At 41.5% G+C, this 23985-nt stretch overlaps 1 protein-coding gene across 1 annotated transcript in view; it reads left to right on the top strand.

Annotated features, from left to right (window-relative positions):
- Nucleotides 1-23309, top strand: part of SAMD12 (sterile alpha motif domain containing 12) — a 191850-nt gene extending 168541 nt beyond the window's left edge. The window contains exons 4-5 of the mRNA XM_047073871.1: nucleotides 21871-22011; nucleotides 23218-23309. Coding sequence (XP_046929827.1) covers nucleotides 21871-22011; nucleotides 23218-23309 — 233 coding nt within the window. The remainder of the gene's footprint in view (nucleotides 1-21870; nucleotides 22012-23217) is intronic.
- The last annotated feature ends 676 nt before the right edge of the window (nucleotides 23310-23985 follow it).

Raw genomic sequence — 23985 nt, 5'->3', positions numbered from 1 at the left:
TCTCAGCCTCCTTCAAGGTGTTTGGTGAGTATACATACTCCTGGCCTCACCCCCAGTCCACTGAGTCAGAATTCCTGTCCCTGAATTCTGCATGTATACCAAATCCCTTATTAACTGTTACAGACCTTAAGGTTTGTATGTACAACACTACATACATACTTAAATGACGGAAACCTCAAATGGCAACTGAGAAACACTGAGTTAAATCTATGTTGACTGTTCTAGAGGCTAACAATTGAGGTTATCTCAAATCAGGACAGCCTCAGAAAATTTCAGCCACTCTTGGTATCAGGTGTCTAACATACGAGTAGTTAGAATTCCAGAAGGAAAAGAGGGAATGAAGCCAAGGGAATTTTTAAATTTTTTTCAGGAGGCCGAGAATTGTCTAAAATTAGCACAGGCACCAAACCACATATCCCAGAAGGTCCTAGAACACCAAGTAGAATAAATACCAAAAATCAACAAAACGTATCACGCTGAGACCTATCCTGTTGCTAAAGACCAAATGCAATATACTGTCTGTATTCCAAAGACATGGAAGCATTTTTGTCATTGATCACCCATGGCCTTCTGAATTCCGGTTATAGGTTCTTCTAGTAGGAGGGATAGGTTCTTCTCTTGTTCTTCCACCTCATCAGAACTTTCTCCCATTTGTTTCTCATTGTGCACTTGACTGTATTAGTTCATGATAGGCCTGTCAAATGCCAGTCTTTAAAGTTGACCCCTTAAGGTCATTTTCTCCAAATATTCACAACTTATTTTTAGAAATTGTTTTTTGTTGTTTTTAATTTAATAATGGCATCTCTTACTAGGTCCTTACTGTGGGTCATGTACTAGCTGTATATGTATATCATCTCTTTAATCTGCATTCTCATGGCAACCTTATTAAAGAAATACTATTTTTTTTAATACATGTAGAAACTGATGATAAAAGAACTTCAAATATTGTTCAAATTTCCCAAGCAAACAAGTAAAACAGCCAGTATTGAAACCCAGGCAACTGGACTTCAAAACTGCTACTTTTTTTCCTATCTTTATTGAGCTATAATCAGCAAATAAAAATTGTACACATTTAAGATACATAACATATTTTGATATATGTATGTGAGGGAAGAAAAACTACTCTTAATCATCTCAATTTTTTTTTTTTTAATTTTTTTTTTCAACGTTTATTTATTTTTGGGACAGAGAGAGACAGAGCATGAACGGGGGAGGGGCAGAGAGAGAGGGAGACACAGAATCGGAAACAGGCTCCAGGCTCTGAGCCATCAGCCCAGAGCCCGACGCGGGGCTCGAACTCACGGACCGCAAGCGCTTAACCGACTGCGCCACCCAGGCGCCCCTAATCATCTCAATTTTTTAAAAAAATGCGACCACCAGAGCGATTGTGTATGTGATACTTCTGAAATTATACCAGACCCTAGTCTCCATTTCCACTGAGAATTATATCCCAATTTGCTCAACAGGTTAGGGCACAATTTACCTCTTTACCTTTGTTTTCATTAGCCCAGTTGCGCAGCGACCTGGTTGAAATGAACAGACTCTTGAATTCTCAGCATTGCCTTAAAGGAAAGGGCAGGCTGGAGTGTGGGTGCAGTGCACCCACACAGGCAGATGCTAGCCTCAGTGTTTGTGTGGAGAAACACGATACCTCAGGAGAGAAGCTTTGTACCCGCTCCCCAGTGCAGGGTGTGTGGGTGGACTCTTGATTCGGATTCTGATCAACTTCAGAGGTTGCTCACCAGCAAGTTCTTTTTACCTTGTTTTACTATGTTTTCTGGCAGGCTTCTCCTTTTAAGTGGCTTACAGCAACTAGTTAGTACCGTACTTTTTTTTAATGACGAAAAGAATAAAAGATCAACAAGACCATGCCTTACAAAAGATTTATATTGTTAAAGGTCACACGGTGAGATCTGAAGAAGCTTACGATTTGGGGGTGATTCTAATGTGATTATCTTGGTAAATGCCAGCATCCGCCCTGTTGTGCTTTATCAGCCTGAGCCCCCGCTCCTGTATCTCCTCCCTCACCAGCACACTCAGAAGAATGTGTACTACTAACCTTTGCTCTTTGCTAGAAGAGAAAGCAGATTTCTAAGGGTTAAGTTACATTCCTTAGATGAAAGGTTGGCGTTTTGCACACAATAATATCCTTTAGCCTTTGACCCCTCTGGCTTTTCTGGCTGTAAGTTCCCTATAAACCCCAATCCCTGGACACTTTGTCCTTGTGGAAATCCCAGGCCTTGCCTCTCAAAGTTTTATCTCCTTGATGTTTCGGTGTTCCATTGTTTGCCTCTCCTCTGCATCTTACATATTTCTCTCTGATATTTTGATCTGTGAGGACTTGCCTTTGATTAAGGGCTCTGATCCTTAAATGTTCTGTTTTACTTTGTCCACTTTTTCAAAAGATTGGAGGCACCTTGGGTGACCAGACATCTCTGGCATATTGAATCTGGGTGTCGAATGCATATACTTTCTTTGATAGATGACCTAATAAGCCTTTTCCATCTCTAATTTCAGTGATTTTGTAATACTGAATTATTTCTTTTTGTGAGCATACAATTTTCTTCCCCTCTAACTTTCCTGTGTTGTATAGGTTTTCATAATCACATGCAGAGGGTTGTTTAGAATCTAATCTTGGAAACATGTGCCTTTTTTCTTATGGCAAGACAAGAAAATGGAGCTTCATAAATCAGAATAGTGAGCTTAAAATATAATTTATAAGGAACAAATAAAGGAAATGTAAATCATGCTCAAGAAAGGCTCACTTTCATCTTAAAAGTTGGAATGAAAAATCATGTGGCTACATTTGTAAGTGATGAAAAGACATGCTGAAAATAAAATCTCAAGGTTAAATGTAGAAAGCACATTTAGTGTGTATCTGAACAATCCTGATATCTTTAAAACTTTTGTTTCTGCGTGCATGTGTGTGTGCGTGCATGCGTGCGTGTGATCCCAGCAATGGACCTCCTGACTTAGCTCATTTAAAAGGTGAATTCTTATGGGTTCTGACTTCTGCGTCTTCACAAGCTTTTAATATTTTAAATAAAGCCTAGAGCTGTAATCACTCCAAAAATATATGGCACCTTAGGCAAAAAGGAACCTGGGAGACTGCTGCTTTACTATGAAAGAAAGTCTGGAAGAAATGTTAATAAATTCAAAGTTTCAGATGTGTCCAGTTTGCACACCCCTCTGATGAAGGGAGAACTCTAGGAACATTCAAAAAGCACATATGTTCTTTTTGTTAGAAGCAAGATACAAAAATGATCCAGGTGGCTTGGGTTAGGATGGTGTGCCGAAAAATACAACCCAAACCAAGAGAAACTTGATGTTCGAACACAGATTTAGGATTTGAGACCCAACAACTCCGTAAAGTCGTTTCTAAGGATGGTATCCTCTAATTAATTCTTCAGTTTAGGCACATTTTGGAGCTATTCTTCACCATAATAGTGAAGTCGTAACGTTTGACATCTTTATGTAGAAGACTTAATTTAACCGATACAGTTTTCATTGAATTCAAGCTGTTGATGTTATGATAGCAATACATTTATCAGTTAGAAGATGGTTTTTCTATCTCACTTGTTTTTAGTGGCTGTTCAGTATTCATTGGAATCAGCCCTTCCTTCTGACAGAGGCTGTCTCCTGGCTTGTGAGGGCGTATGTTCTCACAGACACAACATGGTGGAGTGTGTGTTGATTTACAGATTTTTGTAGCTGAAGGCATGTATTCTGCTATGCTCCATTACTCTGCATGCAGAGGAAAACATTTTGATTGTAAAAGCAAGCTTACTTCAGTTGTTGAGAAGATGGACCTTTTGCATGGGCAAAAGGACAATGCTGCATTTCCCTGTAGCTTTGCTATTTCTGGTGGACCTAATTTGTTTTTCTAGGTGTCTCCCAATTTAAAGAAACCCATTATACCAAACCCAAATTTACACAGTGAGGAATCAGTGAGTCTCACTGATTGTTTTTGTTATTCTGTTACCAAATCCACATTTTTATAAGAAATTTCCTCAAATTAATGTTCAAATTAATGTGTGGCATAGTGATGAAAAGTCCAGGGTTTGAAAACTCCAGTGGTCCCAGGAGTGACTCAAGGTATCAGCTCTAACAGCTGGGAAGACTTTGTCAGGATTCTTCATCTCTCTGGGCTTTAGTTTTCTCCTCTGAAAAATGAGAGAAATCATGCCTGCCTGTGAAAATATAATGAGGAAGTTCATGTCCAACACTCTTCATGGTGGTCGGCATATAGCAAGCCTTCAGTAAGATGGATCTTACATAGGTTTCCATGTATGCAAGAAAGTATGCGTATGTGTGTGTGTTTATACCTATGTATTTTATGTTCAGATACATAGCGTGCTATGATTATTTAGTGTTACCAGTGTTTTATGGAAAACGAGGCACACTTAGAAAATCAATAGATGGTGTGCACGTGGAATTTTTAGCAGATTTATCTTGCTAATTATCTATTGTAGAGGCCACTCTTAAAATTCATTTTCATTCCCTGCACACACACCTACTAACAATGGAGGTAGATGACCTAGAAGTGTGCTGGCCGGTACAGCGAAGCCACCAGGGCTGTTTTAAAGTCACCACAGGCAACATGTGATGTTTATTTCAGAGAATCGATCAGGTACCCTTTGCCCGGTGAAACCCTGTGAGAGTTTCATGTCCCCAGAAAGCAGGCTCAGAGGAGAAGATCTGCATGTTGGAAGTGTCTTGGGTGCTATCCTTTTGTTCAGCATCTATGGAGGAAGTGAAAGAAGCGGGTTGGGCAGAGCGAGAAGTCCGGTTGTGATTCAGTCACAATAAGACCACGGTCAGTCCCAGCTCTGGGGTTGTTCCAAGCTGGGGGTGGGTAACCTTGGGAGCCTGGGTCTTTATACCTTCTTCCCCAACTGTCCACCAGGCATTGGATGCAGGCTGCTCTCAGAAAGAGGGGCATGACCTGGGCTAAGTGGCTCTTCTCAGCTCAGGTTTAAAGAAAGGTCGACACCAGGCAACACTCCCTTGCAGGGAGTTTCCTCTTTTAAGTTTATATGCAGAGAAAGGCCAGACTACAGAATGGGAGGAGGAGATGAGTTTTGGAATTGAAAAATAATAATTGAAAATTCCATCCCTTGCTACCCATGTGATCATAGTTATTCAAATTGTCAAACCCCATTTTCGTCCTTTTAAAAATGGGGATAATAATTGAACCTGTCCAGAGGGCTGTCCCAAAGAATAAATTGAAGAATGAGAAATTGTTCATTTACACCTAGCTCATCATAATGGTCCAATAAATAAAGATGTTTTTATTATTGATAATGATCATGTTAACAGTTTGTGGCTCCATCTCCGTGCAACTCTGTACCTTTGTCTTTTGGGCCAAACAAAAGCTATCTAGCCTAGGAGGAGAGTTCAGTGATTGAGTGGCCTGAAGTATTATCCCTTCCCTCTTCACATAGTTGTACGCCTAGGGTTCCTTCCTATACATCAAGGACCTTCCATTTCAGTAAGTCACATGTTCCAGTGACCACACTTAGACTTGTCAGCATTCGGCACCAATGGCCCCATCTCTTTCTTGAACCACACTCCTCCTCATTCTCCCATCTTTCTTTCCAAGTCTCCAGCCATTCCTTAGAGATGTCCCTGTTAGCTCATCTCACTGGTCTACCCACTTAATGCTAGAGTTCCTCAAAGACTCAGTCTTAGGGCCACTACCCTGTTCATGCTTCCTTTCTCTTCGACTGTGGGTTTGCATGTCAACTCTATGATGGGGGCTCCACGCTAAACCCCAGACCTGACCTTTGTTTAGAGCATGTACACCTACATGCCAACTTTACATTTTTGTTGAATATCTCATAGACAGTTCAGATTTATTGCCTATCTTCACCAGAATTATTGACCTTTTCCCTTGAATTTGCTCACTCAATATTCCCCACACCACCAACTGCACTTTATTCTATTGTTCAAACAAGAAATACTGGGATCATCCTTAACAGTCCCTTCTCTTCTGCCTCAAATACCTAATCTACCACCAAATCCTTTTGACATGCAACATGCACATTTTCCCATCAGCACCTCTCTAGAAAAAGCAACCACCATCTATGGGCTCAACAAAAGCTCCAGTCTCCTGACCAGTTTCTCTACTTCCAGATGTCACACCCTCAACTGAGACTATTTTGATAGTCAGCCAGAGAGAGCTTTAAAATATAAATTGTATCATGTCACTGCCCTGCTTGAAGCTCTACACTGACTCCTCTCGCACTTGCAGCAAATAATGAGATCCTTGATTTACCTCCAAGACCATGAATGATCCTGCCCTTGGCTGCCCCTCTATCTTCCTCTCGAGCTCCTGGCCTCTGCCCTTCCCACAAACCCACCTCATTGGCTTTCTTGCCTTCTCTGAAAGCAATACTCCACAGAATATTGTGCATTTTTTCCTTTGCCACATTTTTTCCTTTCACTCTTTTACTCTTGTCTTTTTCATCCTTCATCTCTTAGCCTTAAGGTCCCGTCACATTTGCTTTCACCCTACCTCAGTCTCACTTGGGTTTCTGCTGTTTCTCTCATGAAGAGCATTTTGGTTTCCTTTATTGAAAGTATTTATTTGTATGTCACTAAACAACTCTGTGAGCACAGAGACCACATAGACTGGATTCACCACGGCTTATACCCAGCATCTAGTCGAATGGGTGATGTTAGAAGATCATTAATTATTTATTAAATGAACACTGGACTTCAATTTTTTATAGATTAAAAAAATTGTTTTTAACATTTATTTATTTTTGAGAGACACAGAGCATGAGCAGGGGAGGCCAGAGAGAGAGGAAGACACAGAATCTAAAGCAGGTTCCAGGCTCTGGGCTTTCAGCACACAGCCTGACACAGGGCTCAAACCCACAAACTGTGAGATCATGACCTGAGCTGAAGTCAGACACAGCCCACTGAGCACCCAGCTGCCCCAACATTGGACTTTTCTAAATAGAGGTATCATGAATTTGCATCAAGCATCCTGGTCCGAGTTTTTGCCCTGCCAATTACTAGCCATATGACTTTGAGCAAGTCACATCACTTTTCTGAACCTGTTTTCTTTTAAATGGGGATGATACCATTTCTTCTCCCTTTCTCACAGGAGAAACTTATTCATTCATTTAGCAGCACTTTAATAAACTTCCACCAACTGCTGAGTGCTGGAGTTGCTCAGTTAAATGAAGCCCACATTCTCTTCATTAAAGAGCCCAGAGTTTAGAAGGGAAGACAGGCATTTGAACAAATTCATGATTATAATATAGTAAGTGTAAAGGTAGAAACCTATTTGAGGCACATCTTTAATCTGTATGTTTAATTCGAAAGAAATGTGTTGAGCCAGATACTGTACTAGGCATTTTCAAATGTATTACCTGTTTAACTTGCACACAGAAAACTCCAAGTGACCAAAATCATTATTCCCATTTTACAGATGAGGAAACTGTGACTCAGTGGCATTAAGCAAGCTGTCCAGGTTCATAGCACCCATGTATGGAGGCACCAGTCTTCAAACCCAAACATTGTACTACAAGTTCAGGTCTCTACCACCTCCCCAGAAATTAACATGATTAGAGTATAAGTTATTAATTACATTATTGCTAAAAGAATGAACTAATATTGAACTAAAAATTTTATAACCAAATCTAAGTCAGAAGGAAAAAAATCATACCAAAGAATCTCGCTTTTTCCTTCAACTTCCTCTGTTTTTCCAACTTATTTGGAGTCTATTTTGATTATCATTTGTAACTGATTATAAAGAGTTCAGTATCGATTATAGCATGCCTTTATTCGTACCCACAGTGAACAAAGTGTTACTTACAACAATAATTTGAAATTTGAAACCTTTCAAGGCTGGAGAACCCTCGTACATGGCCGTCCCAGAACTCTGGCTCTAGTGTGCTTGTTGGAGAAAACCCAAGTTGACCTTGTTTTGTTTCTTTCCAAGTAATTCTTGAAATGTCTCATTGCAACTTACAGCTCTTTAGGAAAAAATATCAATTTGAGATTACTTTAAATATCTTATAAAGTGGAATTATAAAAAGGGAAATTAAGGGGAAAAAAGGGAAATTGAGGGCAGCAAAGTAATTTGAGTCCTCAAGCAGAGGTTGAGTAACAATGAGCAAAGGCATGTGCTACTTAAGTGTTGGTATTTGTAGTTAGCATGGAGATGGCATACATTTCACCTGTGAGAACAAAGGAGCCACACTGCTGATCATAGGCTCACCTGTGACTAGTCCTCAGTCTTAGGACTGATCATCATCTTCCATTGCTAACCTCTATTGAAAGCTTACACATGTCAGGCACAGTGCTAAGTGCTTTCGTGTATCGTCTCATTTATTCTTTATAAATATTTCCATGATAGAGGTACCCTTATCATACCCACTGATAGGATGGAAAAATGAACTTGCCTAAATCAGCTTAAGTAACTTGCTTAAAGTAGTGTGTCATGTAAGCAGTAGAGACATGATTTTTACTCAAGCATCTGACTCTATGGGTTATGCCCTTAATCATTGTAAAGCCATTTGTCCATGTTGTGACAGCCATCCAGTGCCCCTTCCCCTGTGCTGCCACTCTTCAGGAGTGATCAAACTCATCACAGCATGAGCCCTTCTCTCATTCTGTTCTTCCCACCTTTTCTCTCACTCTAGCATTATAATCTCTGAGCTGAAAGAAAGAATAAGAGAAGAAAGCTGTTATCCATTCTTGTCTCCAGCCCCACGATCATTAGCACCATCAGCAGCCTGGACTGTTGGATGGCTGTTGCAAGCCTACAGGTCTTTTTGCAAAGTCAAGGTATTGGCATTGCAGACATAGGAAAAGCTAGTCAATTCAAATGTCCGTGACAATGCAACATGGGACTGCTTTCCTTAGGGTCTGCCACATTCTCTAACTTCAGTTTCCTTTGACAGAGTTCATTGTCATACTGTCCAAATATTATTTCACTAGTTTATCAAATAGTTTCCTGGATGTTGATAGTATATAAATGAAAAGATATACCTTTGCGTTAAGGACCTTTAAGTAAGGAAATAGAAATCCTTACTGTAGCACTTACCAGCTATATTTTACCTTCCAAAGGTGAGGTTGCAAAGAGAGTCAGGGGGCACTTTCTGAGAAAGACAGGCCTGAGGCAGCCCTTTAAGCCGATCAGATAAGAAAAGAGGGAAGTCATTAGAAGGGGAAATGTATGGAGACATAGACATAGATAAACGAGACTGAGAATCTGTTCACATTGCTTATCTTAATATAACTTTTAGTGATAATAACCTATTGACATCAAATTTTGGGCTTCAAGCTTGGTGAACTTATTTTTACTCCCTTTTGGAGGACAAAAGAACATTATGTTGATGTTCATTTTCATTATTTCTTCAGCATCGAAGCAGTGTCAGCCAGTTAGTCAATGTTTATGATCTTGGTTCCCTCAAATTTTAGTCACTTATCAGATAAGGAAACTTCAGTCAACTTTTTTTTTTTTTTTTACTCCACTAGGCCCCTTAAGTTAAATGTCATTTGAAGTGCTATGGTTATGGGCTCAAGACATTTCAACATCAAATGCATGGAACTTTTTACTTGTAGAACTGGGTTGGGATCCCCATTCTGCTATGTGGTTGCTTTGCTGCTTTATCTCCATGAACTTCCTTTTCCTCATTTTTAAAATGGAGTTAAGAGTACTTTCCAGGGTGCTTTATGGATTAAATGGGACAATGAATGGAAAAAGGTCTGACACATAGTAGGTGCTTTTCCCAAAAGTAAGTTTTGTGTTGGTTTGCCTTCTCACCCACCAGAGTCCCATGAACCTTCCATGCTGAGGATTAGTCTGTCTCTTGGAGATGAGCATTTTAAGAATCGGTTGGAGGCAAACCTCCGGATAAATGGTTCTTAAGCTGGGGATTTTGCCCTCCAGCAGACATTTGGCAAGACTCTAGAGACTATTTTGACTGGCCCAACTGGAAGCAGGTGCTATGGGCATCTAGAAGCCAGAGACTCTGCAAAACAGCCTGTTACACACAGGACACCTACCACCCCACAACAAAGAATCTAGCCTCAAATGTCGACAGTGCCAAAATTGACCGAGTTAAGCAGATAAGTTCCACTCTACTTGCATACCTTATTGATAGCTTTTGAAATTTGGCATGCAATAAATAGAATTTCATTTTCCTTGTTACCCTTCACTCCTGGTAAAGGATTTTAGCTGCCACCATGAGGTTCCATTTCCATCCTTTCAAGTAACCCCATCTGTTTTGGAGTGACCTACACCATGCCCCAGAGGATCTTGGGTGGGCTCCCTACCTTTCTTTCTTTCTTAAAGTGGCAACATTATTTCCTATTGGCTTACTTTCTTGGCTATTTAATCAGGACAACATGAGAAGAGAGGGTCTCATAGCATACCCAGAAACTGAAGCCTAACAAGGTATATCTTCACAGTGAAACAACCAGGCAGCTAATAACTGTTTAATCCAGCCCTGACTTTCAACTCCAAACTCAAGACCCCTTTCTTTCTACCAGAGCTTTCCTAATAGATCTTATGGTCCTCGTGGTCATTGCTATGGTTTTATCACATAATTGCTTTAAAGCTGTTTAGTGCTTGCTGATCTTACATCACAGGTAATTTTTCATCTCCTCAAAGGCAGGAGTACTGTTTCCATGTCTTTTGCTGAATATATCTGGAGCTGGGACAATACTCGTTGCTTTTTCTACTAAAAAAATACGTGATACTAATAAAGTTAAACATTTAAAAGTTTAAGGTAAAACAAATCCCTACATATCAAAAAGAGAAAGTCAAGTAGCTTTAAAATTTTTTTTAACATTACTTTGGCTGTGAGTCACTAGTTCAAATTAATCCACATGGAGACGCCAGTATGCCCCGTGCCCGTCTTCGGCATATGAACACTATACGTGTTTGGCTATTGTGGCGGTGAGCAGATTATCACAGGCTGGGAGGACACTTGTCAATAGAAATCTCAGGTGCTTCTTGGCAATTAAATTTAAAAGATGTCTAACGCACAGTGGGTTGCTCACCTTGTGCACTCAATTAACAGAGAATCCCAAAACAATGCATACAAATGCTAATAAATAAAAGCAAGCATACCAAGAGGTTGGGTCTACCTATCAAAACCAGAAAAGACCTTGAAGGTTGTTTACGACATCATAAATCTTCAGCTATAGTCTCCGTTATGTTGGTACTAGATTTCTTTGCTTCAAAAATCTGCTCTGAGGTACAAGGGAAGTAATTACTGAGTCTTCCCAGGGACTGAAACAGAATCCCCAAACAAAGTGTTTTAGAGTTTTCTTAAATTAATTTTTGAAGGGGATTTGGTAACTCTTCGTACTACCAACAACATAAAAGGATTTAACCTTTAATTTACTGTTTGGAAGATGTGCATTCCTCTAAAAAAAAAAAAAAATAGTGCAAGGCCACATTTTCAGTCTGAAAAGCACTGTAATATAATTTCTTTCTGAGTTTATATTTCAGATGGGAAATAACATTATCCCAGTTTCTTCCCATTAACATCATAAGTACGTGAATATATTCAACCAAAAAAACTAGTTTGTCTAAAACAGTCTGTTTATCCCAGACTGGTTTAAAAAACAAAACAAAAAAATGTACAGTCCCCATCAGTATGGTAAATTACTTACAGTACTACAATGGAAATAAATGTCCATCAATCCTTCTCTTAAGCACAGAGAAGAGGCCTTCAATTAATGGCTAATCATTCTTAATGTAACCAAGTGAGTGACCAGGCTTGGCAGTGGGCTGTGCTCTCAGGTAGAAGTGAGAAGAGATTTATTGGTCTTGGAAGGTTTTGCACACGTTCTTGCCAGCATATGAGGCAATAGTTTGGCTGACCTCAGAGTCCTTGTTAGCTCTGGTATTGGTGATTCGCAGTCACCTTTAGGAAATCAAGCACTGGGGTGGGGGCTACTTAAGAAGATGGATTTGCAAGGCACATCCAGGTTATAAAAACTGGAGGGGCCAGTTCAGACTAGTCTTCAACTACCTTTGGACTCAGTAGCTGTTAAATTAGAATAGGCTGTAGAGAATGGAATCTCAAAACTTGGAGTCTGTTCCTAAAGTCTGACGAAACTCTGAAGGTGAGGTTGCGTGAATTACTTTCCATTGCGAGTGGGAGGGATGTGGGGGAGGGAAGGTTAAAAGTCAGATGTTGCAAGTGGCAACTTGTGAGCTGAATACGACCCATATACATGAATTGTTTGGCTCTCGTAGTATGGGAAAATAATGGGCAAATATTAAATTGGGAGGATTCATAAAACTTCTAGATTTTCAGTTGTTGTCAATTTAAAAATAGTAGAAGAAGCAACACTTAGCCTGTATTCTAGCAGAGCAAAAATGGGTTGGAATTGCTCATTTTAGAAAATTAAAAAACTGGTGTCCAATAGGCTATGGTCCACCTAATCCCTGTTGTCCCTTAGAATCGTTCTCCTCACACATTTGACAACATTTGAGTTTGTGACCTCTGGTCACAAATTGGATAAGGAGTTTGCTGGTGCATCAAATAGAAGTATGCAGTCAGATTTAAGGTGTATTCCAAACAATTTGTGAGGAATAAAAATACCAGAATTTGCCAGTGATTAACTTTTGAAAGCCAGTTATTGTAGAATAAGTTCATATCATCCCTACTGGCCTACACCATCATGGGCTTTCTTGAAATGGAAATAAGAGGGACCGAGTAGGGACTCAACCATGCATTACACATGAGCTTTTATCTGTAAGTCAAGATTCCTTTGGGTGCAGATGGTATAAATGAGCTCAACTTGCTAACCTCTCCCACCCCAATATTGACTTACATATATGAGAAACCCAGGGGTATCTGACTTCAGGCAAGGCTGTATTCAGGAAATCTCATATTGTTATCTTCCTTTCTCATTCTTTTTTTGTTTTTCTCTCAGCTCTGCTCCCTCCGTTGGCTTAATTCTCTAGCAATTTCTCTCTGTATGTTGGCCAACAGCAAGTCTAGGCTTATGTTGTCCCTTGGGACATGATCTAAGAAAGAAAGAGACTTCTCTCTTAGAAACCATGGCAATTCTAGTGAATTTTAGCAATTCTGATGAATTCTAGTGCACATTACTAGAACCAATATTACTTTCACCAATATTTATTTAGTGCCAACTTTGAGTTTGGCTCTAGCGAGGTGCTTGGAGACATCCATGAAGCCCTGATCTTCTGGATCTTGCATTATGGGAGGAGGTGGAAGGGAATCAGAAGATGGAAAATAAACAGAATAAGCAGGAACATTATATAGTACTGTAGATGTGGAAAGTACTACTGGGATTTTTTTTTTAATTTTTTAAAGGCCCATGGGGTAAGAAGGACCAGTTCCCAAAAGTCAAAAGAGATTCTTTTACCAGAAATTGGCAGGGGTGCAATGTAGGCAAAAATGAGGTATTTATATTAGTCCTATAAGTGGGAATGTTTTACAACTATGAACATCATCCCTTAAGTGCTGCTTTGGGGTGGACAGAGAAAGAAAAAGCCTGACTCATCTATAGGGTAGACATCATGAAATGGCATATAAGACCCCTCATGATGTGTTCCTTGCCTCAAGCTTCACATGCAACAATATCAAGTTTCTTGGAGTTCCCTAAATGCACCTTTTGGTTCTCAGATCCCTGTCTTTGTCTATGCTGTTCCCTGTGTCTTGAATGCCCTTCTCCCTCCTACTCATCTCCTTGGCTTTTGTGGGGGTTTTGGTTGTTGTTCAAGGACCCCAGCTAAGTTAGGTGCCCTTCCAGTAGGTTCTTAAAGAGCTTGTGTTTGTCCCTCCATGGGGAAATCATCGTCTTTTCCTCAGCCTACCTCCTAGTGACATAATATGTTCAGTTCTTGGTACAGATGTAGATAGTCTGTATGGTGGAGAGGATGAATCTGTTTAAAGGCTACTCTCAAAGACCACTCAGCCCCCTGTGATACTCCACCAAGTGAAGGCCATCACAGCCTTGAGTATCATGAAGTTATACCAGTGTTTGCACTCTCTGGCTTTAAGGCATCAGAGATGATGACCTTCTTCTGCTCCTTAGTCTCTTGCCTGCCCTACTGGTGCTCTCTACACAAGAACTGGCAGAAATGGGTTTGGGGGACACATAAGGTCTGTTTGAAGAATTCTTGGGTGGCAGGTTAGAGGGTGGTTAAGAGCATGGCCATTATGTATATTAGTATCTCACATCTGCAGCTTAGTAGGTATGTGACCTCCAGCTGGGTATAGTTGCTCTTAATCAGGTCTAGACAATAGTAGTATCTTCAGAGAACTGTTGAAAATGAGGTAATCCATGTAAAACTCCCAGGACAGTGTTTAAAACTCCTAACAACCGTTCAGTAAATGTTTACTCTCATGATCATTGCTATGAAGAGGAGGAAGCATTCTCAGCCAGCCAAAGAACTATAGGACCCTTATTGCATGAGCTTAGTATTCATGTTTGCAAAGGACATATATATGTCATTTGATCCTCAGACACTATGAAATAGTGTCATTTTCATCCCCATTACAGACGTGAGAAAACTAAGACCCAAATATGCTTGCTTAGGCATTTATACCTTTTAGCTCCCAGTTCCATGCTGTTGCCATTACAGCTCTCTCCGTCTTTCTTTGTTCCAGATATCCCAACTTTGTAATGACGGTGAGATGGAGATTCAAGGGTCCAGGCTGTGGGATGCTGGCTCTGTGTCCAGCACCCATCACTGGTTGCTCTTGACCAGCCAGGAGTGGGGTAGGGCTAGGGACATCTACCTAATGCTTGATAGGGGACTTTACCTGAGAGCAAGTTTGGAGCTAACGCAGGGCACAAGTGACCCTTTCTCTGGGGAGCTGTAAGTGACCTCTATTTCTAGCAGAAAGGAGGCCCTGTAGGACAGCCTCTTCTCTGAGAAAATGGGCAGTCCCCAACCACTTACAGTGGCACTGAGACTTCCCAGTAGGGTAGGGCCTGAAGCCACATCCTTTGTGCTCCTGGCAGTTTACCCAGAAATTTCCACTTGTGCCCTCTGGCATATAATCGTCCATCTTGAATAGGTGTGACAGGGCTTCCGTTACAGTTCTCTGAGCAGAAGGTAGGAGACACCTGAACTAGAGACCAAAGACCAGATTGGGCCTGAAGGTCAGAGACGCATATCCAGACCTGCCTTCCCCCCTTTTCCTGTGTGGCTTTCGTCAGTTCCCCCTCTGAGCCTCAATTCTCTATGTGGAACACAATAAATTTCGTGCCATCTTCCAAAGTCTCAAATATTCCTTCCTGCTTATGGTAGAGTGAATGATGGCCACCCAGAGGTAGGAAGCCCTGATCCCTGGAACTGGTAAATGCTTACCTTATAAAGAAATAGTCCCCAAACATGTGGTCTTCACATGAAGAGATTATCCAGGATTATTTTAGTGGACCCTAAATCAAATCACAAGCATGCTTACTAGATAGAAGCAGAGTGAAAGGACACACATGGAGAAGAAGAACGTAATGTGAAGATACAGACAGATTAGAGTGACATGGCCACCAGCAAAGGGATGCTGGAAGCCAGCAAAAGCTGGAAGTTTCAAGAACCAATTGTCCCTTTCAGCTTCCAAGGGGAGTGTAACCCTGCTGACATTTTGATTTCAGCCCAGGGAAATGGATGCTGGACTTCTGGCTTCCAGAGCTACGTGGAATACATTTCTGCTGTGTTAAATTCCCCCGTTTGCAGTCTGTTACAGCGACTATAGGAAACGAGTACACTGCTCTCTTTGTCCATGACCTGTCATCCACTCTTGCTGCCTATCTGCCCATCGAGGCTTACAGTCCCACTTGGTGCCTGTTGAAAAGAAGCACAAGACACTTGTCTTTTCTTTAAACCCGCAGGAAAGCAAAGTACTCATTTAGCGTCAAGTTCCCTATTCCTTTTTACTTGGCATCTGCGGTCACCACCAACACAATACAGCCTCCACCCTCTGCTATTTTCAGTTTCACATCGTCCTGGGAGTCAGTTTCCAGCCAAGTCTCTTCATCAGAAAAGATAGTAATTTAATGACCTTGAGATCATCAGTATGTGAGTAAAGAAGAGAACATTCATTTAGTAAAACTAGATGTATTCATTCAATAAATATTTCTTGAGCATTGCATGCAGCCATAGGGAGTAAGTGACAGTAGGGAAGCTGACAGCGAAGATACTGACTCTTATGGAGCTGGCATTGTGGTGGACCACACTTGATAAAGCTTTCACGTATATGCTCAAGCTTACATTGCAGCAAAGTACTAATTTTCCAGGCCCGTTAGCAGGGCATCAGATCCACGTTTCTGCTGGGTGAACTTTCTCATCGAATATTCCCTGGCTTGAGCTTCTGCAGAGGGTCCTAGGTAGCATTTTTAGCACTGAAACCATTGCTGGGGGTCGAGCAGTACAGAACTTGGGTCATAATGGGTTTCTCGTGTTTCTCTAAATTCCACTGGGATGTGCTCATGCTCACCTTGCCCCAGTCAGCTCAGAGCTTTGGGACCGGAGAAGAATGTTGAAGGATTGAAAGCACTACAGGGAAGAAGGAAGAGTATTCTAATCATCCTCCTTTGTTTCATTCTGTTCTTTTCATCACTTCTCCATATCCCAGATGACTTCAAGAGAAGAAAATAGCACTGACACTACCATTATTTCCTTTGCCTCTAACACACCTCTCTCCAAGTAGTGACTCAACTTCCTGTGCTGAAATGGTGCCCCCCTCCCATCTCACACTGAAAACCTGCATCATCTTTGAGGTCTGCCTTTTGCTCACACCCCACTTCTAGGTGTCACAGTTCAGAATTCTACTACTTATGACTTCTTCCCCTCCACCCTCGTCCAAGGCACCAGCACCTCATGGTTTGACTACCATGGCAGTGTGCTCACTCTTCCCACTGTTCCTTACCTCCCCCCCTCCACACCCCCAGTCCGTTCCCCACATCGTGACCAGAGGGATTCAGTACATGAGATCCCACCCACGTCATCCCTTGCTCAAAATTTCCCATATTCAGAATAAAATCCAAAGTCCTCGCCAAGGCCTAGGAGACCCTGTGTGATCTGACACCTGCCTTCTTTCAGGCCTCATTTCTTATTTTTCTCTCATCTACTCTGCCCTAGTGACGCTAGCCTTCCTGCCATTCCTCTGATTGCTTTGACACTTCTGGATGCTCCAGTGTCACCTCTTGAGGGAGGTCTTGCCTCTCCACCCAAACTACAAAGTGCCATCCTTCCAGTAGGAGTCCCTGCATGTCAGTTCATTTGTAAATTGTCTGCCTCTCACACTAAATGGTAAGCTCCATGAAGACAGAAGATACTGCTCCTCTCCACAGCCTAAGTACCCAGAATAGTGTCAGGCATACAGTGGTGCTCAATAAATGCTTAATAAAGGAAAGAAGTAAAAGGTCAGCATATGATCAGTGTGAAGGGCTTTAAGTCTTTTCCTACTCTAAGAACCTAGCAGCCTGCATTAATGAAATACCATTTATAACCGGTTTGGAGTATCAGGACATTTAGTTGGTGTTCCTCTTTTGATACTGAGTTGATTTTTCTCGATTCCTCCCCCATCTAGACAACTGACTGCAGAGCAAGGTGCCCAACACACTCTCGGGAGAAAAGGCGGGGAATGTAAAAGCCATAACAGCACGCCTCTGTTGGAACATTCTCTGTCTGCAATAGTGGTATCCCTTTTCATCCCTGGGGTTGCTGGACTTCTTAAAAAATCTTTGTTTTATCCAATGGTCTTGGTCTGACTAACGCTTACTCCCAAAGTCCTAGGTTAAATATTCTTTTTTTTTTTTAATTTTTTTTTAACGTTTATTTATTTTTGAGACAGAGACAGAGCGTGAGCATGATATGGGCAGAGAGAGAGGGAGACACAGAATCTGAAGCAGGCTCCAGGCTCTGAGCTGTCAGCACAGAGCCCGACACGGGGCTCGAACTCACGGACTGCGAGATCATGACCTGAGCCGAAGTCAGATGCCTAACTGACCAAGTCACCCAGGCACCCCTAAATATTCTTTACTCAAAGACAGCTTCCTGGACCAAGTTAGGTCACCCAGTTCTGTGATCTCCTATTTGTTCTTTCTTAGGACTTCTCACATACGTGTAAACATTTATCATTTACTGCCTGTCTTGCCATTCTGAAGGCACCAAGATTGACCCTGTCTGTCCTGTTCATTATACTCAAAGTGAATAACAAAGTGACAGGGACATAGTGGGTGCTCAGTAAGTGTTGAAATAACAATTGGGTATTAATGCTAAGCAACAAAAAGTGACAATATATGTTGCAAAAATAAAATGTGGTTGTTGATTGACGACTTAACACTTTCCTGACACCAGCATCAGAAGCAGATCCACTTTTATTTGGATACTATTTTGTGGTCACTGTTTTGTAGTCAACAGTAGGTGGTGGGACAGGCAGTTAATGGGACTTTTCCTGCTGAAAATGATCTAATTATTGGGTAGATTTTTCAGAACCATGGACCGTCCATCCAAGAAAGACAGTGAGTCAGATTTTGTTCATAACATCCTCAGCGTGCAGATCATGATCTGTTTTAGAAGTCATTTTATCAGGAAATTCTTCTATACATTTCCCCATAATCTCCCTTCTTGTGATCTAAGCCTTTTGGTTTCCTCCCAAAGAAGAGAAAGCACAACCAAAGGTATAGTAGGAGGAATTCGGAAAAGCTCTTGTGTTTTGTTTTTTTTTTTCAACTTCTCAATTTTCCTTCCTACAAGATGGAAATAATAACATCTATTTTCTCAGGATTTGGATAAAACCGTTTGAACAACTGAGTATTTAACATGTGATGTGTTGATAGGCACTATTGTTTGTACCACAAAGTCTTCAATGCACAGATTTTTATAGCTATTGGAATTTTGTAACTTGCGTTTTCAGAGCTGAGGCTGTTAACCCACCCAAGTAGGAGGTAACATTCTGATAGGGCTTTTAGCTACACTTTGACCAGTCAGGTACATTACTGGAAAGGCTGAGGCTACAGGTCCTCGGGGGGCCACCAAAGAGAGAAGCTGAGCCATGCACACCGGAACAAAATCCTCACTCTGACTTACTGCATTGTGCTCTAGTGACAGACCAGCCGACTTACCGTGACCGAACCCCCGTGTGTGTTACCATTGCCTCAGTGGAGCTGGCTCCTGAATGTCACAGCTTGTGAAGCCACAGCTCAGTTAATTGCTGAAAGGAACAGAAATAAGGATGGGTGATCTACGTAAGATGTTGAGAGGGATTCAGATCATCTGAACTTCAGGGATTTTTTTTCTTATATAGTATTTGTAAGTTGAGAACAGGTATAGAGAGTTGGAGGTCTCATTTGGAAGCGGGTTATCCACATAAAGACTGCCAAATCCCATTCTGTAGTTTTCTAATGGAACTTCAGGACCAAGGTCTGACAGTGAGGAGAGCATTTGATGGCAGGGCTGTCCTGGAACCCTGGGACTTGGGCTCACCACCCCCTTAGTTCTCTACCTTTTAGTATGTCACTGCCCAGAAATTAGGAAAGGGAATCTGAATCCATTGGTTGATTTCTTTTTTTTTTTTTATTTTTTATTTTTTTTTTTAATTTTTTTTTTCAACGTTTATTTATTTTTGGGACAGAGAGAGACAGAGCATGAATGGGCGAGGGGCAGAGAGAGGGAGACACAGAATCGGAAACAGGCTCCAGGCTCCGAGCCATCAGCCCAGAGCCCGACGCGGGGCTCGAACTCACGGACCGCGAGATCGTGACCTGGCTGAAGTCGGACGCTTAACTGACTGCGCCACCCAGGCGCCCCCATTGGTTGATTTCTTAAAAATATGTTAAATTTCAGTCGAAAGACCAGTTGTTGCTCTAACAAATGACCATGAACTTCATGGTATAAAGCCACACAAGTTTACTGTGTTCCAGTTTTAGAGCTCAGAAGTCCAAAATGAGTCTTACGGAAAAATCAGTTTTGGTAGAGATGCTTCCTCATGGTGAATATGAGAGAGAATCCATGTCCTTGTCTCTTACAGCTTCTAGAAGCATGAATTCCTTGACTTGCGGCCACCTCACTCTGACTTCTGCTTTCATTGTCACAACTCTGTCTATGACGCTTCTGTCTCTTTCACTTATAAATACCTGTGTCATTAGATAGGACTCACCTACTAATGCCAGATAATCTCCCGTCTTGAGACCCTTACCATAATCACACCTACAAAGTCCCTTTTGTCACATAAGGTAACAAATTCACGGTCCCAGAGGTGAAGACATGGACATCTTGGGAGGGGAGGGCATTATTCTATCACAGGAGACAACCAGAACTACTTGAGTCTGTGTATGCTCTTCGTTTCCTTTCTCATGGCCACCACGATCTGCCTGGTGTTACCAAGCCTCAGCTATGGCTACCTCGGATTCCTTTCCCCTTGCCTCTCCTTCCTCTTCCACACGTCGATTTTACTGAAGCTTCAGAACACCACAGCTCACTGCACTCACTTTCTTGCCAGGCACTGGTCCAAAGCCACGTCTGTCTTGGTGTAGTTCTTATCAGTGCCGCTCATCAAATATTTCTCTCCATTTCCTGGCACATGCCAGAAGCCATGTGTGAACCTGTGTGGGTGGGAAAGTTCATGGGATTAGTTCCAGCCTATGATTTGTAAATGACCTCTAGGCTGAGCCTTTTGTTGATGCTATGAGACCTTTTAATATCTTCTCTTTTCCCTTTGCTACAATAATCAACGTTCAAGGTGGATGGACTTGCATTTGATGTGCACACTAAACAGGAAGTAAACCGTATTGCAGCCACTGATATTTGGGGATCATTTGTTACTGGAACATGTTACCTGACATCCCACCTGATGCATTTAGCAAGGGCTAAAGGGAGGTAAAAAGAGCAAATGAAATAGATTGTTCCTACCTGGTTCTTTCCATTTGCCTGTCTCTCTTGTCCCAGGCCACATACACTTCCCTATTTCTCTGATGAAAATGTCCATGAACCCCACCTTGTGGCTGTGGGGTTTCTATTCTGAGGAGGTAGAGAACTTATTTTCTGAAGTGCATATGATAATACACCCAAAGATAGACCATTGACCACAAGTAGTTGACTCGACCTCAGTTGAAATGAGAAAGGTGTGCAGGTACGACGATGGAGTGCTTGGGAAGTGGAAGACCAGGCAGACCTCCTGGGGAAAGAGGGGTTGGAAGGAAACCAGGCCTGGCTGCCCAGGACCCCGGGTGTCTGCACACTGCAGGCTCTTCCACCCGGGGGCTCCTGGTTTTGCAATCTTTAGATGCCCTCACTCACCCTGCTTCCCTCACCCATCAGGCTGCTGCAGCCCTTGCCTTGGGCCAGAGATTGGGATTAAGCTTTAGCTCCCACCAGCTGGAGATGGATCTCTAGCCCAGCACAAGGGCTGCAATGCCTGCAGGTGACTGCCTGCAGATTAAAACTGGAACTTTAAATGCATGTTTCACAGAAACATTATTGTAACCTGGGTGAAACATTGGTGGAGTTTCTCTATAACCACACATACAGCATCCAGGTCTTCCGCTGGGCTCCTGTGGGCCAGCCTCAGGCAGGACCCATCACCCGACGAAGTGCGTTGTTTCTATGGAAACCTGCAATCTGTATCCAAAATACCCAGGTTAAAATTTTGCGATTTTATTTAACTCAGTGTGTTTTCAGTTGAGGGTTGCCAAAATTAGATGAAAATTGGCGTTCTTTTTTTTTTAATTTGTGTGTTTTCTTTATCTGGATTATCAATTCTTCTTGTCAGTAAGAATAATCGAGGACCCTCTCTTCTAAATTATCTGTTTGGAAGGAAACTACTATTATGGCAGGGTTAGCCAAAACGAAGATGGAAATCCTTTCCGGCCATTGTTCATTTGCTTTTTCTTTTATTTCTTGAAACCCTGCAGGGCGAGCCCTGCTGAGACTCACTGACAAAAAGCTTGAGCGAATGGGGATTGCCCAGGAAAACCTCCGGCAGCACATCTTACAACAGGTGCTCCAGCTGAAGGTGCGAGAAGAAGTCAGAAACCTACAGTTACTCACACAAGGTACCCCGCTGCTGCCTCGTGGGTGGATATAAGGGGAAGATGGGAAGAAAGAAACCATTCCCATCATGACAAAGGGGAGCCAGAGAGAAACTATTGTTTTTTTGCAGAATTGCTTTTATTTAAAAAAAAAAGGGGGGGGGGATATAGATGTAAAGGCCACTTCCCTCCTTTTCATAGGGAAACTTCTCTTTTTCATAGGTCACTGGGGGAAGGATGCACAAACAAATAATGAATGAGCAAATGGAAATATCTCGTGACCTAGTTTCAAGGACATTACATATAGCTGTATAGGATGTGCCCTGCACAACCTAGAGATACAGATACAGTTGCACCCCCTAGAGTTGTACAGTGCAGCCCAAGCTCTCTTAGTCTGACTACCAGTTTTGAGGGGCCCTTGGAATTTGCGTGATTCCATAGTTCATACGATCATGATACAAGTGGGATTTTTGTTATGTTTCATGTTCCTTTGCTTTTCACTAACTAATGGGAGGAAAACATTTTAAAGGTATGTGTCTGTGTGTATATACACGTATGAACACATACACTCTTTAGAGATTTTTGAGAATGCTATTTGGCATCCTGAAAATAGAATCACGTAAAAAAATTTTAATGTTTATTTATTTTTGAGAGAGAGAGTGAGAGAGACAGAGCATGAGCAGGGGAGGGGCAGAGAGAGAGGGAGGCACAGAATCCAAAGCAAGCTCCAGGCTCTAAGCTGTCAGCCCGGAGCCCAACGTGGGGCTCGAACTCACGAACTATAAGATCACGACGTGAGCCGAAGTCAGACACTTAACTGACTAAACCACCCAGGCGCCCCGGTAGAATCACTTTTTAAAAATAGACTGTAGAGACTTTAAGCCTGGGATATTATGACCATGCAATTCTAAATAAGGATCATTAATAAATTCAATATATTGGGAACACTGGAGAGGACTCAAGTGACAGAATAAAGCTAGAATTTGAGGAAAAGTTTTAAGTTAATGCTGTATGTAGCTTGCGTGTCTACATAAGATTTGGTTGCTATCAACGTCCACTGGCTATAACCCTTTATTTATTTTAATGTCCATTATACATCGTTGTGAAAGGATGATAAAATATGTGTTTTTGAGAGCCTGGGGTATTTTTCAATCTGTAAAATATTGTAATTGCATGCATACTGATATTGGAGAAATCTGGGTCAGCCAACTTTCGTGTTATTGCATTTAGATTATAACCCAGTAATAGACCATTTGCCTAGAGAAAGCGATGTACTGCCTGAAGATGACCGCTCTTCAAGGATGAATACAGACTTTGAGTGATACGAAAACAGTGTGTTTGTTTGATATGCATTATTCGCATTTGTCTCCAGAGGTTTCCAGTGGTAAATTTATAGGTACAAGTACACTGAGTGATTTAAATCTGAATCTGACATCCTGATATACTTTTTGGTTTCTTTGAAGAAGTAAATAGAGATTCAAAGATTTATTACAAGAAAGTCCATCCCCAGTGCTATTTATAAAACTGAAAAATTATGAACAGCCTAGAGCTTCAGCAATATGGAAAGAAACAAGTAAGTCTGCTGAAACTCATGAGATACAATACAATGCAGTCATTAGAATGAAATCTTCACAAAATATTTGACAACATTGGAAGTGCTCAAGAAGTAATAGGAAGTGGGGGGGGGGAAGACCATGTAAAAATTTCATATTTACAATATGAACCAAATTTCTTAGAAAGAACATATTTTTATGTGTACACAGAAAAAGGGATGCCAGTGAATGTGCCAATATTTTGATAATGGTTCTCTGTAGGTGGTGGGATCGTGGGTGATTTTATTTTTTTTAATATATTTTCCAAGTTTTCTAGTTTGAATCTGTATTATGGTTATAATCAGAAAACACATGCACATTTTTAAACTTTAATCACGTGTATCGTTCTGCCAGGTTCTGTTCAGCGTCAGGCTTCCTCTTCTCTTTTGTTTTCCTCCTGTGATGA

Source organism: Lynx rufus, unplaced genomic scaffold (genome assembly GCF_022079265.1).
Source record: "Lynx rufus isolate CCGP_SWC_20201006 ecotype Redwood Valley unplaced genomic scaffold, mLynRuf1.p SCAF_12, whole genome shotgun sequence".
NCBI lineage: Eukaryota > Metazoa > Chordata > Mammalia > Carnivora > Felidae > Lynx > Lynx rufus.
This window is presented reverse-complemented; position numbering and strand designations above follow the sequence as displayed.